Here is a 12,520-nt window from a genome sequence, read left to right as displayed (position 1 = left end):
GACGCTGCCGGGCGCACTAGCGGTAGCCTTATACAACAAACCCTTCAAAACGTAAAGACATTTCCTCAAGACAGCACCAGAGCTAAAGGCATAACTACTATAATAACAGAAATGATCACACTCGATGACCAGACTTTTTCCCTAGTTGAGGATGAGGGATTTCATTGGTTAGAACCTCGCTACATTCTTCCAAGCCGGCAAAACTTTGCAGATGTCTCACTGCCTGTATTATATGATGTGATTGCTACTCATACCCACAAGCTTTTAAGAAACAATGCCACCAAGTATTAGCTTCACTACAGATAGGTGGAGCCCAGAGGTCAGCCCCATGAGCGTGTTGAGTCTAACGGCACACTGGATTGACAACAATTTTGAGTCAAAAAGTGTGGTGTTGCATGCTAAAGAGTTCTCCGGTTCTCATTCTGCAACTTTTATCGCACAAGCTTTCGATTCCATGTTAGGGAAGTGAAACATGTCAAAAAGTAATGTGCAAGTTGTGCTTCGTGACAACACTCGCAATATGGCAAAAGCTATAGAAGAAAGCAGCATTAAAAGTTTAAGCTGCATGGCTCACACTTTGGAGCTTGCTGTAAATGAAAGCTTATTGAGCCAGAGAAGCATCTCCGACTGTGTTGCCATTGGGAGGTGAATACTTACTCATTTGAAGCACTCACAGCTTGCTACTTCGTGGCTGAGAGAAATATAAACTGACCTTGGAACCTCAACAACAATGCTTCAGCAGGACATCCCCACTCGTTGGAACAGCACGTATTATATGCTGAAAAGACTTGTTGATCAGAAGCGCACTCTTGCTGTGTATGGTGCTGAATATGAGCTTCCTGCCTCTCTCACAGTGCATCAGTGGGGACTTGTGGAAAACATGATTACTCTACTCAAACCATTCAAGCAACTTACTAAAGACATAAACGCGCATTCATCTACAATTGCGGACGTAATTCCGTCTGTTGAAGCGCTTACACGTTTGCTTAAAAAGTGTGGCAAGACAGATTTCATAGTTCAGACGGCGAAAGCCACACTTTTGGAGGCTGTCATAAAACGCTTCAGTAGTGCATTCTCCGAGCCACTATACTATCTATCAACTGTCCTTGATCCACGGTACAAAGATCGACTTTTTTGACCAAGATACCAAAAAACAAGCACAAGAAGCACTTCAGAAACAACTGGTTGAGATGTCAGCAGGTGAAGGAGATGGTGAAAGCAACAGCGAACCACAAAAGAAAAAGATTTGCACTCGTAGAGATGTTACTGGTTCATTGCTGGAGATGTATTCAGAAATTCTTGAAGAAAATTCGTATGTGGCTGCACAACCACATTCGACTGCCGCCGAGGTAAAATAACAGGATTATAAAATTAACAATAATCATACTAATTAGGTTGACCAGACATCCCGAATGGGAAAAACACTATTGCAGATTTAATTTTTTTTTAAAACACAAACCATACACGGCAGCTGCCAAATATCCAATCAGTATCATCCTGCATTTACCGGAAACTCACTGTCAACACTACGAGGTGGCTTGCTGTGACTGTGTATAACTTAAGAGTGCAAGGCAAACTGCTCTGCAAACATTAGTTGAGAAGAAAAGGAACACGTTAACGGCATCACCTCGCTTTTTCATCAGGTTTGTACAATTTTGCCAGATTGCCTACAAAACTGTCATTGCAGCAGTGCAGTTTGTGGGTTTTTCCATTGTAGATAGTCGAGTCGCTGCAGAAAATTAGTGGAGGAATTTATTTTAGTGGGCACTTAGCAAAAAGGAGGAACGTTCGCGTGCATGGTAGAATGCAGCTTCAAGTTTTATACATTGTGAAAGATGTGTCTCCTGTGTCTAAACTGTAAAAGATTTTAAGATAAGATTTATTCCAGTTTTAATGTAAGCATTACTTTAGGACAAAATCACCCTGAAATATACAGCAGTCTCCCAACATTTCAAGGCCACCTGCATTACAAAGTATTTGATTTTGGAACAGCTTGTGCTGTATCTCTTAAAGGTGCATCCGCATCATACTTTATACAGAATGCCCTTTATATGACCCAAATCATTATACATCAAGCGTTCAACATCACAAGTTTTTATTAATGGCGGTGATTAGTATAAGAGGTTGTCCTGTTTTTCTTTACCACAAATCTGGTCAACCTAATAATAATTTATTCTTTTTTTATTATACTATAGGTAAACGTTTGTAAACTTTTTTTTCAGCCGAATAACTGTCTCAGCGAGCCCCCTATCTCCAGAAATAACTGTGCCCTCCAGTATTGGAAAAGCAATGTAGCCCATTTTTCCAACCTTGGCCAAGGCAGCGATTAAGTACCTATCGGCACCTTGTACCAATGTAGACAGTGAATGCCTTTTTTTCAGCTGTGTCAAATATAGTAAATGAAAAGAGAAACAGGCTTGCTGGTGAAAAGGCAGAAACGCTTGTTTGTGTAAAGAAAAAACCTACCATTTGTACTTTTAAAGAAGCCAAGTTAAGCTCAGGGTTACTGACCTCATTATACCCTTTATTGTAGTTTTACTTAAAGTAATATATGTCTGATTATAGCACAAAGAATATGCATTCATTATTTTGTTAATATACCCAATGCCATGTTATGTAATGACATAGTGTCTTGATGTGCTTGAGCTACTCAGAATGTGTATGTTAAGCAAATTTTTGTACATGACCTGGAGTATTTTTTCTATAGAGATGCGCCATATCTTGCTATTTTTCCCCTGCATAAAGTACTGGCTGCTTATATAGCAAAGAAGAGCATAAAATTCAGCAAGTTAATAAAAAGTTAATCTCTGTTTCACATGCTACTGTTGTTTCTTTGATAATACTTAATATATTTTCAGCATACCTAAAACATTCATACCTGAAGTAAATAAAACAAAAATGATATTGGCCATCAGTTATCGGTACTGTCAAAGATGGACAAAAACATATTGGTTATCAGTATCGCCCAGAATTTCCATATCGGTGCATCACTAGTGAATTTGCACAAAGGCACGAGTTGTTTTCTGTATGCATGTTAGCTACTTATGTTAAACAGAGACACAGTAAAGATACTGAAACCCTTCATGGATAAGTTATAAGCAAGAGACATATCTATAACTACAAAGATCTTTACTTTCCTCAAAATTCAGACTTTTAAATTTGAGGTTTACCTACCACTAAACAATTCATAATTATTTTCCTTTATATTTCATACGTACCATACAGAGTGATAAACCAAGAAGTGCCAGCCTCAGTAGACTGGACAACTTCCCACTGTCATTACCCTGCTGAGATGCCACCTGTAGGCTCTGACGGTAACACATAACTGCAGCCACCATTAGGCCTTGACTTTTGTACACATCTGCCAGCCACTGGAAAGCCAAAAGAATGGGAAATATAAGGTTAAGAAAAGTGGAGAAACAACTTTAAAACCGTTCATCTACAACAAACAAATGTGGTTTAGAGACCTGAACACAGCAATTAAGTATAATTTCCACACAAATGTTTTCACATATACTGGATGAATAAATCATAGCTTAAACCAAAGTAGCGTTCATACTTATATTATGCATATTTTAAACAAAAATTAACACACAGTTTTAACAAATAGATCTCTAATCACTGCTATAATAAAAATGATGGATGGCTTATGAATTATTTACTAAAATGTAATTTTACTAGCTTTGAAATTAAGGTTGGTTATTAACTGTTTGCCACTTTTCTATGCAAGATGCAGACAAATGATCACTTAGAACTAATTGGTAAAGTGCATGGCCGAAATTTGCTTAGAAGACAAACACTGAAAAGAAAAGAAGAGCAAAGCCACTCTGAGACAAAGCCCAAGTCTCTTGTACAAAAAAGTGGCAATGATTTTATTCTGGATGGAAAATTTTTTCACATTAATGTTTATGAAGAAGTTAATCATAGTATATTTTGTAGTGCACAAGATGACACAATACTTTAGGACAAACACTGATAATTTACACGTACATGCCATGCAGATACAGAGGCAAAATTGGACATCACTGCCTTTTTAAGTTCCTCCAATACAACTTCAGGAAGTTTCTTTTGCAAATGTAGTAGCTGCTCACATTGTATCTGCCTAAGGAGGAGATACAAAGGAGGCTGTTCTGGCTGGATACTCAGCACCTAAAATAAAGAAAGACATTGAAAACAAAGTCAGGCATTACTTTTTTCACATGTCACCACAGCTTACAGACCTATAATTTAAGGATGCTTTTACAGTGAGACTCCATCTCATGTGACAGACGGTTGCGGTCCCTTAGCAGCTGGGATGCAAATGTGCTGGAAGGATCAGGAGAGTAGATGTGCACAGGACACTGATTCCCCCAGAGAAGTAGGTGGCAGCCCCCATGGGTTGCAGCAGCTCCTCGGATTCACGCAAGGCTCCATGGGAATTGTAGTTTGGCTCAACCCTGTTGGATTCTTTAGGGGAGGGGAGCAGCAGAACCCTACTTTGGGTTTCCATTATCACTGGGAGAACTTCCAGTAAACACTAATGAGCCACATAAAGGGCTCCCAGGTGTTAAATAAAAGGAGCTGCCTCACTTCACTCAAGGAGCCAGAATCGGGAGGGAAAAGACAACACTTACCAGAGAAGGAGTGGAGATGCTAGGAGGAAGAGAAAAGGAAGAAAGAAGGATTGTGTATTGGTGCTTAGATCGGTACTGAACTGTGCTGCTGTGGGGAGCGAGGGAAAAGCACTTTTCCACTTCAATAAATGTGTGTGTTGCAGAGACTTGTGTCTGGAGTCTGTCTGTGTCGGGGTTTGGATCGCTGGAGCGCCTCTGTCTCGTCACACTCATTTTTTTACTTATTGAAATTATAGCACTGCTTAAGTTTCTTTAATACAACAAAACACCAGCCCTTTGAGGTTCATGATAGTATAAATTGGTTGAAAACTTGATTTAGAGTAACAGCCAATTATTTTAATTCTTTCATTATGAAGTTTAGAAATTTACTATACAGTGATCCCTCCTCGATCGCGGGGGTTGCGTTCCAGAACCCTCTGCGAAAGGTGAAAAATCCGCGAAGTAAAAACCATATGTTTATATGGTTATTTTTATATTGTCACGCTTGGGTCACAGATTTGCACAGAAACACAGGAGGTTAGAGAGACAGGCACTTTATTCAAACACTGCAAACAAACATTTGTCTCTTTTTCAAAAGTTTAAACGTGCTCCATGACAAGACAGAGATGACAGTTCCGTCTCACAATTAAAAGAATGCAAACATATCTTCCTCTTCAAAGGAGTGTCCGTCTGGAGCAGAGAATGTCAGAGAGAGAGAGAGAGAGAAAAGCAAACAATCAAAAACCGACAGGTGCTGTTCGGGTATGTGAAGCACCGTTCGGGAAGCATATTGCTTGACAAAGCAGCCGCAAGTAAGCCCAGCAAGGAAGGGAGCAATGTGAAGGTAGTCTTTCAGCATTTTTTAGACGAGCATCCGTATCCTTTAGAGGTGCGAACAGTCCCCTGCTCACACCCCCTCCATCAGGAGCAGAGAATGTCAGAGCAAGAGAGAGAGAGAAAAGCAAACAATCAAAAATCAATAGGTGCTGTTCGGGCTTTTAAGTATGCGAAGCACCGTACGGGAAGCATATTGCGCAACAAAACAGCCACAAGGAAGGGAGCAATGTGAAGGTAGTCTTTCTGCGTTTTTTGAGAAGCGTCCGTATTCCTCTAGGGGTGCGAACAGCCCCCCTGCTCACAATATATTTGAGTTTTATTTAATACATAATAAGTGCTTTGATTGGGTAGCTTCTCAGCCATCCGCCAATAGCATTCCTTGTATGAAATCAACTGGGCAAACCAACTGAGGAAGCATGTACCAGAAATTAAAAGACCCATTGTCCACTGAAACCCACGAACCAGTAAAAAATCCGTGATATACAGTACTGTGTAAAAGTTTTAGGCAGGTGTGAAAAAATGCTATAAACAAAGAATGCTTTCAAAAATGGAAGTGTTAATCATTTATTTTCATCAATCAACAAAATGCAGTGAATGAACAAAAGAGAAATCTAAATCAAATCAATATTTGGTGTGACCACCCTTTGCCTTCAAAGCAGCATCAATTCTTCTAGGTACACTTGCACATAGTTTTTGAAGGAACTCAGCTGGTAGGTTGTTCCAAACATCTTGGAGAACTAACCACAGATCTTCTGTGGATGTAGGCTTCCTCACATAACTTCTGTCTCTTCATGTAATCCCAGACACACTCAATGATGTTGAGATCAGGGCTCTGTGGGGGCCATACCATCACTTCCAGGACTTCTTGTTCTTCTTTACGCTGAAGATAGTTCTTAATGACTTTGGCTGTATGTTTGGGGTCGTTGTCCTGCTGCAGAATAAATTTGGGGCCAATCATACGCCTCCCTGATGGTATTGCATGATGGATAAGTATCTGCCTGTATTTCTCAGCATTGAGAACACCATTAATCCTGACCAAATCTCCAACTCCATTTGCAGAAATGCAGCCCCAAACGTTCAAGGAGACTCCACCATGCTTCACTGTTGCCTGTAGACACTCATTATTGTACCGCTCTCCAGCCCTTCGACGAACAAACTGCCTTCTGCTACAGCCAAATATTTCAAATTTTGACTCATCAGTCCAGAGAACCTGCTGCCATTTTTCTGCACCCCAGTTCCTATGTTTTTGTGCATACTTGAGTTGCTTGGCCTTGTTTCCACGTCGGAGGTATGGCTTTTTGGCTGCAAGTCTTCCATGAAGACCACTTCTGGCCAGACTTCTCAGGACAGTAGATGGATGTACCTGGGTCCCACTGGTTTCTGCCAGTTCTGAGCTGATGGCACTGCTGGACATCTTCCGATTTCGAAGGGTAATAAGCTTGATGAGTCTTTCATCTACTGCACTAAGTTTCCTTTCCTGACCATTGCGTCTACGATCCACAATGTTGCCCATTTCTTTGTGCTTCTTCAAAAGAGCTTGAACAGCACATCTTGAAACCCCAGTCTGCTTTGAAATCTTTGTCTGGGAGAGACCTTGCTGATGCAGTATAACTACCTTGTGTCTTGTTGCTGTGCTCAATCTTGCCATGACATGAAACTGTCTTCCACAACCTCACCTTGGTAGCAGAGTTTGGCTGTTCCTCACCCAGTTTTAAGCCTCCTACACAGCTGTTTCTGTTTCAGTTAATAACTGTGTTTCAACCTACATGTGACATTGATGATCATTAGCACCTGTTTGGTATAATTGGTTGATCATACACCTGACTAGAATCCTACAAAATCCCTGACTTTGTGCAAGTGAACCTGTAAGAATTGATGCTGGTTTGAAGGCAAAAGGTAGTAACACCAAATATTGATTTGATTTAGATTTTTCTTTTGTTTGCTCACTTTGCATTTTGTAAATTGGTAACAATAAACAATCATTAATTTATATTTCTGAAAGGATTCTTTGTTTACAGCATTTTTTCACACCTGCCTAAAACTTTTGCACAGTACTATATATTTAAATTTGCTTACATATAAAATCCGAAATAGAGTGAAGTTGCGAAAGTCGAAGCGCGATATAGCGAGGGATTACTGTATAAACAATTTATCTTCTATAAACATGTTTCCGGGAAAATTACTTCTAGGTATATTATTTTAGTGAATTTGTTTCTCACAGAAGGAAAGAGCAAATGCAACACTCTCTAACGTGTTTGCTCAGTAAGTAAAAAGAAACCAAAAGGCTAATGGCCTGGTTACAGCAGCTTTCATTTACACAGTTATTATATCAATCATTAATAGCATTTGAAATGTCTGAGTTCTTTTGCCCATTTTCACCTTTTTTTTCACTGTTGCTGATACTAGTATTTGGCATATAAAAGTAATATTTTTATACATAATAACAAGTATCATTAAGTTGAAGCATTCCGAAGAAAAATAATTTGGAACGGCATTCTAAAATTAAAACCTAAGCTTTAAAAAAAGCACCGGTCAGGCCAATAAGATCCATTATATTGTATTCAAGATTAAAACGTTATACCATTTAAATGAAAATAAAGATGCATTTCTCAACTATCTTCTTGTATATTACATAAAACTTCATGAGGATTCAAGTGGGATAATATAGCAAAAAAATAATCACATTTAGGACCAATGTGTCAATGTTAAGCAGTGATAAGTGAAGGCATGAATAAAGTGATTAAATTATGGACTACTGCTATGGTATGTTTAACTGTGATAAATCTGTAGACTAATACCATAACATTCTCAACTTTTCATATGAATGGTGTTTTCGATTACCTTGTCCAAAACATTTAAATGTTTATGCTTATGATTATCCTACTATACTTTTATAAACTCTACAATTCTTTACTTTATGCATAAAATCTGAAACAAAAAAGTTTATGTTTACAGTAAAAATCTGTTTTATTTTTTATAACAAAGAATAAGTAGACTGAATCCTAAAAATCATAACCACCTATTTGAAATTACTAATAAAGACATGGTATATGTACATAACTTTTTAAAGTAATATTCTCAACTATGCAACATAATCGTAATCAAGAAATACATGCCTTAGTAGACAAGGATGATACTAATGAGGTGAAAACTTTCTTCAGAAAGTGTTACTTTACATAATGAATAGTTTGAGCTTCTCATGCTAAGCTTTATTAATTCATTTCCAAATTTTACACAGCTACTTTAGGTTGTGAGCATGTAACAGAGTATCTGTATATTTGTTTCCTCAAAATAAAGTGGTGTTACTGTGTATATTCCATAACTTATTTGCTTACAAATATTAGTAAAATGTATTACTTTCTTTAGTTATATTGGTCTAGAAAGTAGGGTCTGAGTTGTATATTGAATATGCTTGCTTAAATCTGTTGGCAGATGCTATTTACAGTAAAAGACCTTCTCTTTCTGGAGGAACAACATGAGACTTTTTGAGTAGTGTCGCAAATGAATGTGTTACAGTATTATTTACTAGACGTTTGCATAGATTTACTTCAAGATAATGTAATTTTTATTTTGTTAATTAAAAGAAAAACAAAAATAAGGAAATTAAACTTATTCAAATATGTTTATTAGCATTACAGCTCCAGAGGCCTGTACTGAGCTTCCCTTAGAGATATGCAGTACAGGCCAGCCTGCTCCAAGTGTTTTAGGGTGTTACTATGAGTATTCCCAGAGAAAAAACGGCATTGTAACAGGTTTACTACTTTTCTGATATCAACAATATATGCTCTGGTTTTTCAAGACCGTCTAATGTAGTAAGTATGTGTAGTTAAATAATGGATGGATGTTATCAGTAGACAAACCCATTTAGCTATCCTTTTCCTGAAGCCAGTGTTTGACTATGGGGCAGAAGTAACAGAATACTAGCCCACTTCAGGAGACACTAACGAAGGGCTAGTTCAGAGATGACAATTAACTAAACGGAAAGTCCTTAAACTGTGGAGAATTTGGTAATCTGTAGAAAAAAAGGGGGCAAATATTTAAATTCCACACAATCCCCAGAAACCAGAAATAAAAAGGATTTAATAAACATGTAATACTAGACTCAAAGATGGTTTATTTAATGTTTGACAAAGATTTTCTGAATTAAGTTTTCATTTGTTGTAAATATTTGTTATACCTTGCTACACAGTGACTCAGCTTCTGAATTTTGGCCTGCTTGTTTCAGCCCTGATATTGCTTGACAAACTGACCATTGGTCAAGCTCTTGATTCAGTGATGACTGAAAAGCACCTGCAGCTTTCACTGTAAAATAAAAAAAAAGTATACTTCAATATCATCAAAAATCACAGAAATACAAATATATTAAAAAAAATGATATTCACGAGAAAAAGATGCAAGTCCAAGATATATGAAATACTCATGTGAACTTATGGGCTTAAAGGAATGAAATATTCCTGGACAGAAAAAGTTGAAATTAGCAAGCAGTCACAACAAGACTTAAGATACCCACAATTTGAGAATCTGTTCACCCTAATAACAATAAGTATACTATTAATACTCAGAGAAAGAAAAAAAAAAGCCAGATTTTTTTTTCATGTGGAAATTTAACAAAATTCATATATCATATGGTAAAATGGAAACGAATGTTAACATAAAAATTTTATGTTGGTAAATGCATAGTAAATACATTGTTAGAGAAAAAATATAGACCATGCTTGTTAAGATTAAATTTAAAGAATGTTTAAACAGTTTAGCTTCTTTTAATTACCTAAAAAGCAGAAACTGTTAAAACAGTACAGTAATTTAGTAATCTAGTTTTATAGCACATTAATATTATATACATTGTGATGGATGGCCGGCCGCAGATTCCGGCCGCCACCCACAGGCCGCCAGGAGGAGCTCTCTGGACAGCAGGAACGTGCCCCGAGTTCCAGCAGGGCCTCATGGACTTTGTAGTTTCTACACACAGCCCTGCTGGATACCTTGGGGGCCACCGGGAGTCGCTGTAGGGGGGCTCGTGGGCTCTTATGTGCCCTATAACCTGGGAGTACATCATGGTCACATGACGGGAAGAAAAGACATGCTCCCGGGTTGAATTGAACGACTGTTTACCCTGACCCGGAAGGAATAAGGAACTGTGGACTGTTGGGCAGGAACACCTCCGGGTCAGGGTGTATAAAAGGACTCTGGGAAAGCCCAGACACTGAGCTGAACTGGGAGGTAGGGTGGCTAAGTGTCTGGGAGAGGAGGAGTGAGTTTTGAGAGAATTATTTATTATATGAGTAGTGTGGAGTGGAGGGTGCTTTGTGCACTGTACAAGAGTAAAATAAAGAAGTCTTGTACTTTCACCTGGTGTCTGGAGTGGTACCTGAGGGTTCAAGAGGTGGACAAAGGCCTCTACTGCTACAACATACACATTTGCTAGCACAATCATGTGAAATGTGTACATTTAAAAATTAGTAGTACTCTCCCTCTATTCTATATCTTTAGCAGAAAGTTTTCCTTGCAAAAATCTCAGGTAGCATGCGGACTAACTTACCCTTTTCTGAAACTGCATTTAGAAGCATTTTCTCCAGCCCTAATTTTTTACTCTCTGACCCACTCAGATAGCAGGCTGTATTTTCAAGGTGGCAAGCAGCCATTAAAGCAGCCCACACAGCTGGATTATCTAGAAAAAACAATGCAGGAGAATACAGTGAGGTGGTTTTCCTAGCAGGCAGTAATTATTAGACCTGAATTACTGGCATTGGCCAAATAAAATACACACTGCCGGCTGTGTAGAGGACTGTAGAGTTGACAATATAAGCATATAACATAACAATCTCAAACCTAGTTAATCCAATTTATGGCTGCTTGTTGCAGAATCTTATACTGATACCACTGGATGTTACTTTTCCAGGTTTAGTAACTAAAAAGGTTATAATATTGTAATAATACAGATGGGATTGTATACATATGCACTAAAAACAGTTCTTGCTAACTAAACGGTCACAGAAATTAAAACATCTTAAATAAACAATGAGATTCATAACAAAAACATCAAGAAGTAACTCAACTATCTCAGAAATATGATATAATCATGTGAACTTGTGGCTTAAAGAAGTGAGGTATTGCTGGACAGATGCTCCTAAATATAAGTAATTGAAAGAAGACTAATAGTAAGCAAAATATTTTTATTTGTTAAGTACTTGTCTGCCTTTGTCATAATGTGATCAATTCTGGTGGTAGATTATCTATATTCCATGGTTCAAATTTCTAAATAACAAGATTAACATTAGTACTCAGCTGAGAGAGTTAAGCAAGACAAAAATGTTTGCTAAATAAGGGAGACTGAAAGCGGACAGGTATTGCAGAGTTGACCTGCCAGATCCTCTCATAATTAACTTTCTAATTTTTTTTTTCAACTCAAAATGTCAGGTAGTTTTAAAAAATGTGTGTAACATATCCTTTCGATACTCTTACTCCTCATCCTCTATCATTTTAATATATTTTTATAAAAAACACACTCAAAATCCTAAAAATAGAAAATCAATTCTCTGTGGCAAACTAGAAATATCAAAAAGCACTGTTCAGCTCTTGTGCTTACAGATCTACTGCTAAAGATGACTTTACTTTAGCCAACTTCTAGTCGGATCATATGACTGACTTATCTACTGCATTTACTAATCTTGTCATAGGAACATTTTAATCATAAACATTTGAAAATCATTGGGCATGAAAATTATGTGATTGTGTGCCAAATTTCCAGCACCGTTGTGCCTGCCCCTTTTTCTGACAATCAACAGTGAATTGTCTGATGAAGCCAGTGCCGAACATAGGATTGACAGTTACGATGAGTTCTGACACAATATTAGCCTCTTTTTTATCTGCCGTGTTAAAAAAAGCATTAGACATCAAACAGAGTCTCATATTTGTTTGGAAGATCTAAAACACCTACATTCTTTATTCCTCATTGCTGCATTATACATATTCATTTTGGGCATTCACTTACATACACTATAAACAACAAATGAGGGAAACCTGTTATTCAGATGTTTTACTTCACAAGATCCAATCTTAGGCCACTTACAAAACAAGCACCACAGAATACA

At 37.8% G+C, this 12,520-nt stretch overlaps 1 protein-coding gene across 1 annotated transcript in view; it reads right to left on the bottom strand.

The window, feature by feature from the left end:
* Positions 1-12,520, bottom strand: part of skic3 (SKI3 subunit of superkiller complex) — a 228,287-nt gene that overhangs the window by 23,337 nt on the left and 192,430 nt on the right. Inside the window, exons 35-38 of the mRNA XM_028804761.2 lie at positions 10,969-11,097; positions 9,607-9,731; positions 3,991-4,149; positions 3,219-3,371 (exon numbers count right to left, since the gene is read on the bottom strand). Coding sequence (XP_028660594.2) covers positions 3,219-3,371; positions 3,991-4,149; positions 9,607-9,731; positions 10,969-11,097 — 566 coding nt within the window. The remainder of the gene's footprint in view (positions 1-3,218; positions 3,372-3,990; positions 4,150-9,606; positions 9,732-10,968; positions 11,098-12,520) is intronic.

The sequence above is a fragment of the Erpetoichthys calabaricus genome, chromosome 7 (assembly GCF_900747795.2).
Source record: "Erpetoichthys calabaricus chromosome 7, fErpCal1.3, whole genome shotgun sequence".
NCBI lineage: Eukaryota > Metazoa > Chordata > Cladistia > Polypteriformes > Polypteridae > Erpetoichthys > Erpetoichthys calabaricus.
This window is presented reverse-complemented; position numbering and strand designations above follow the sequence as displayed.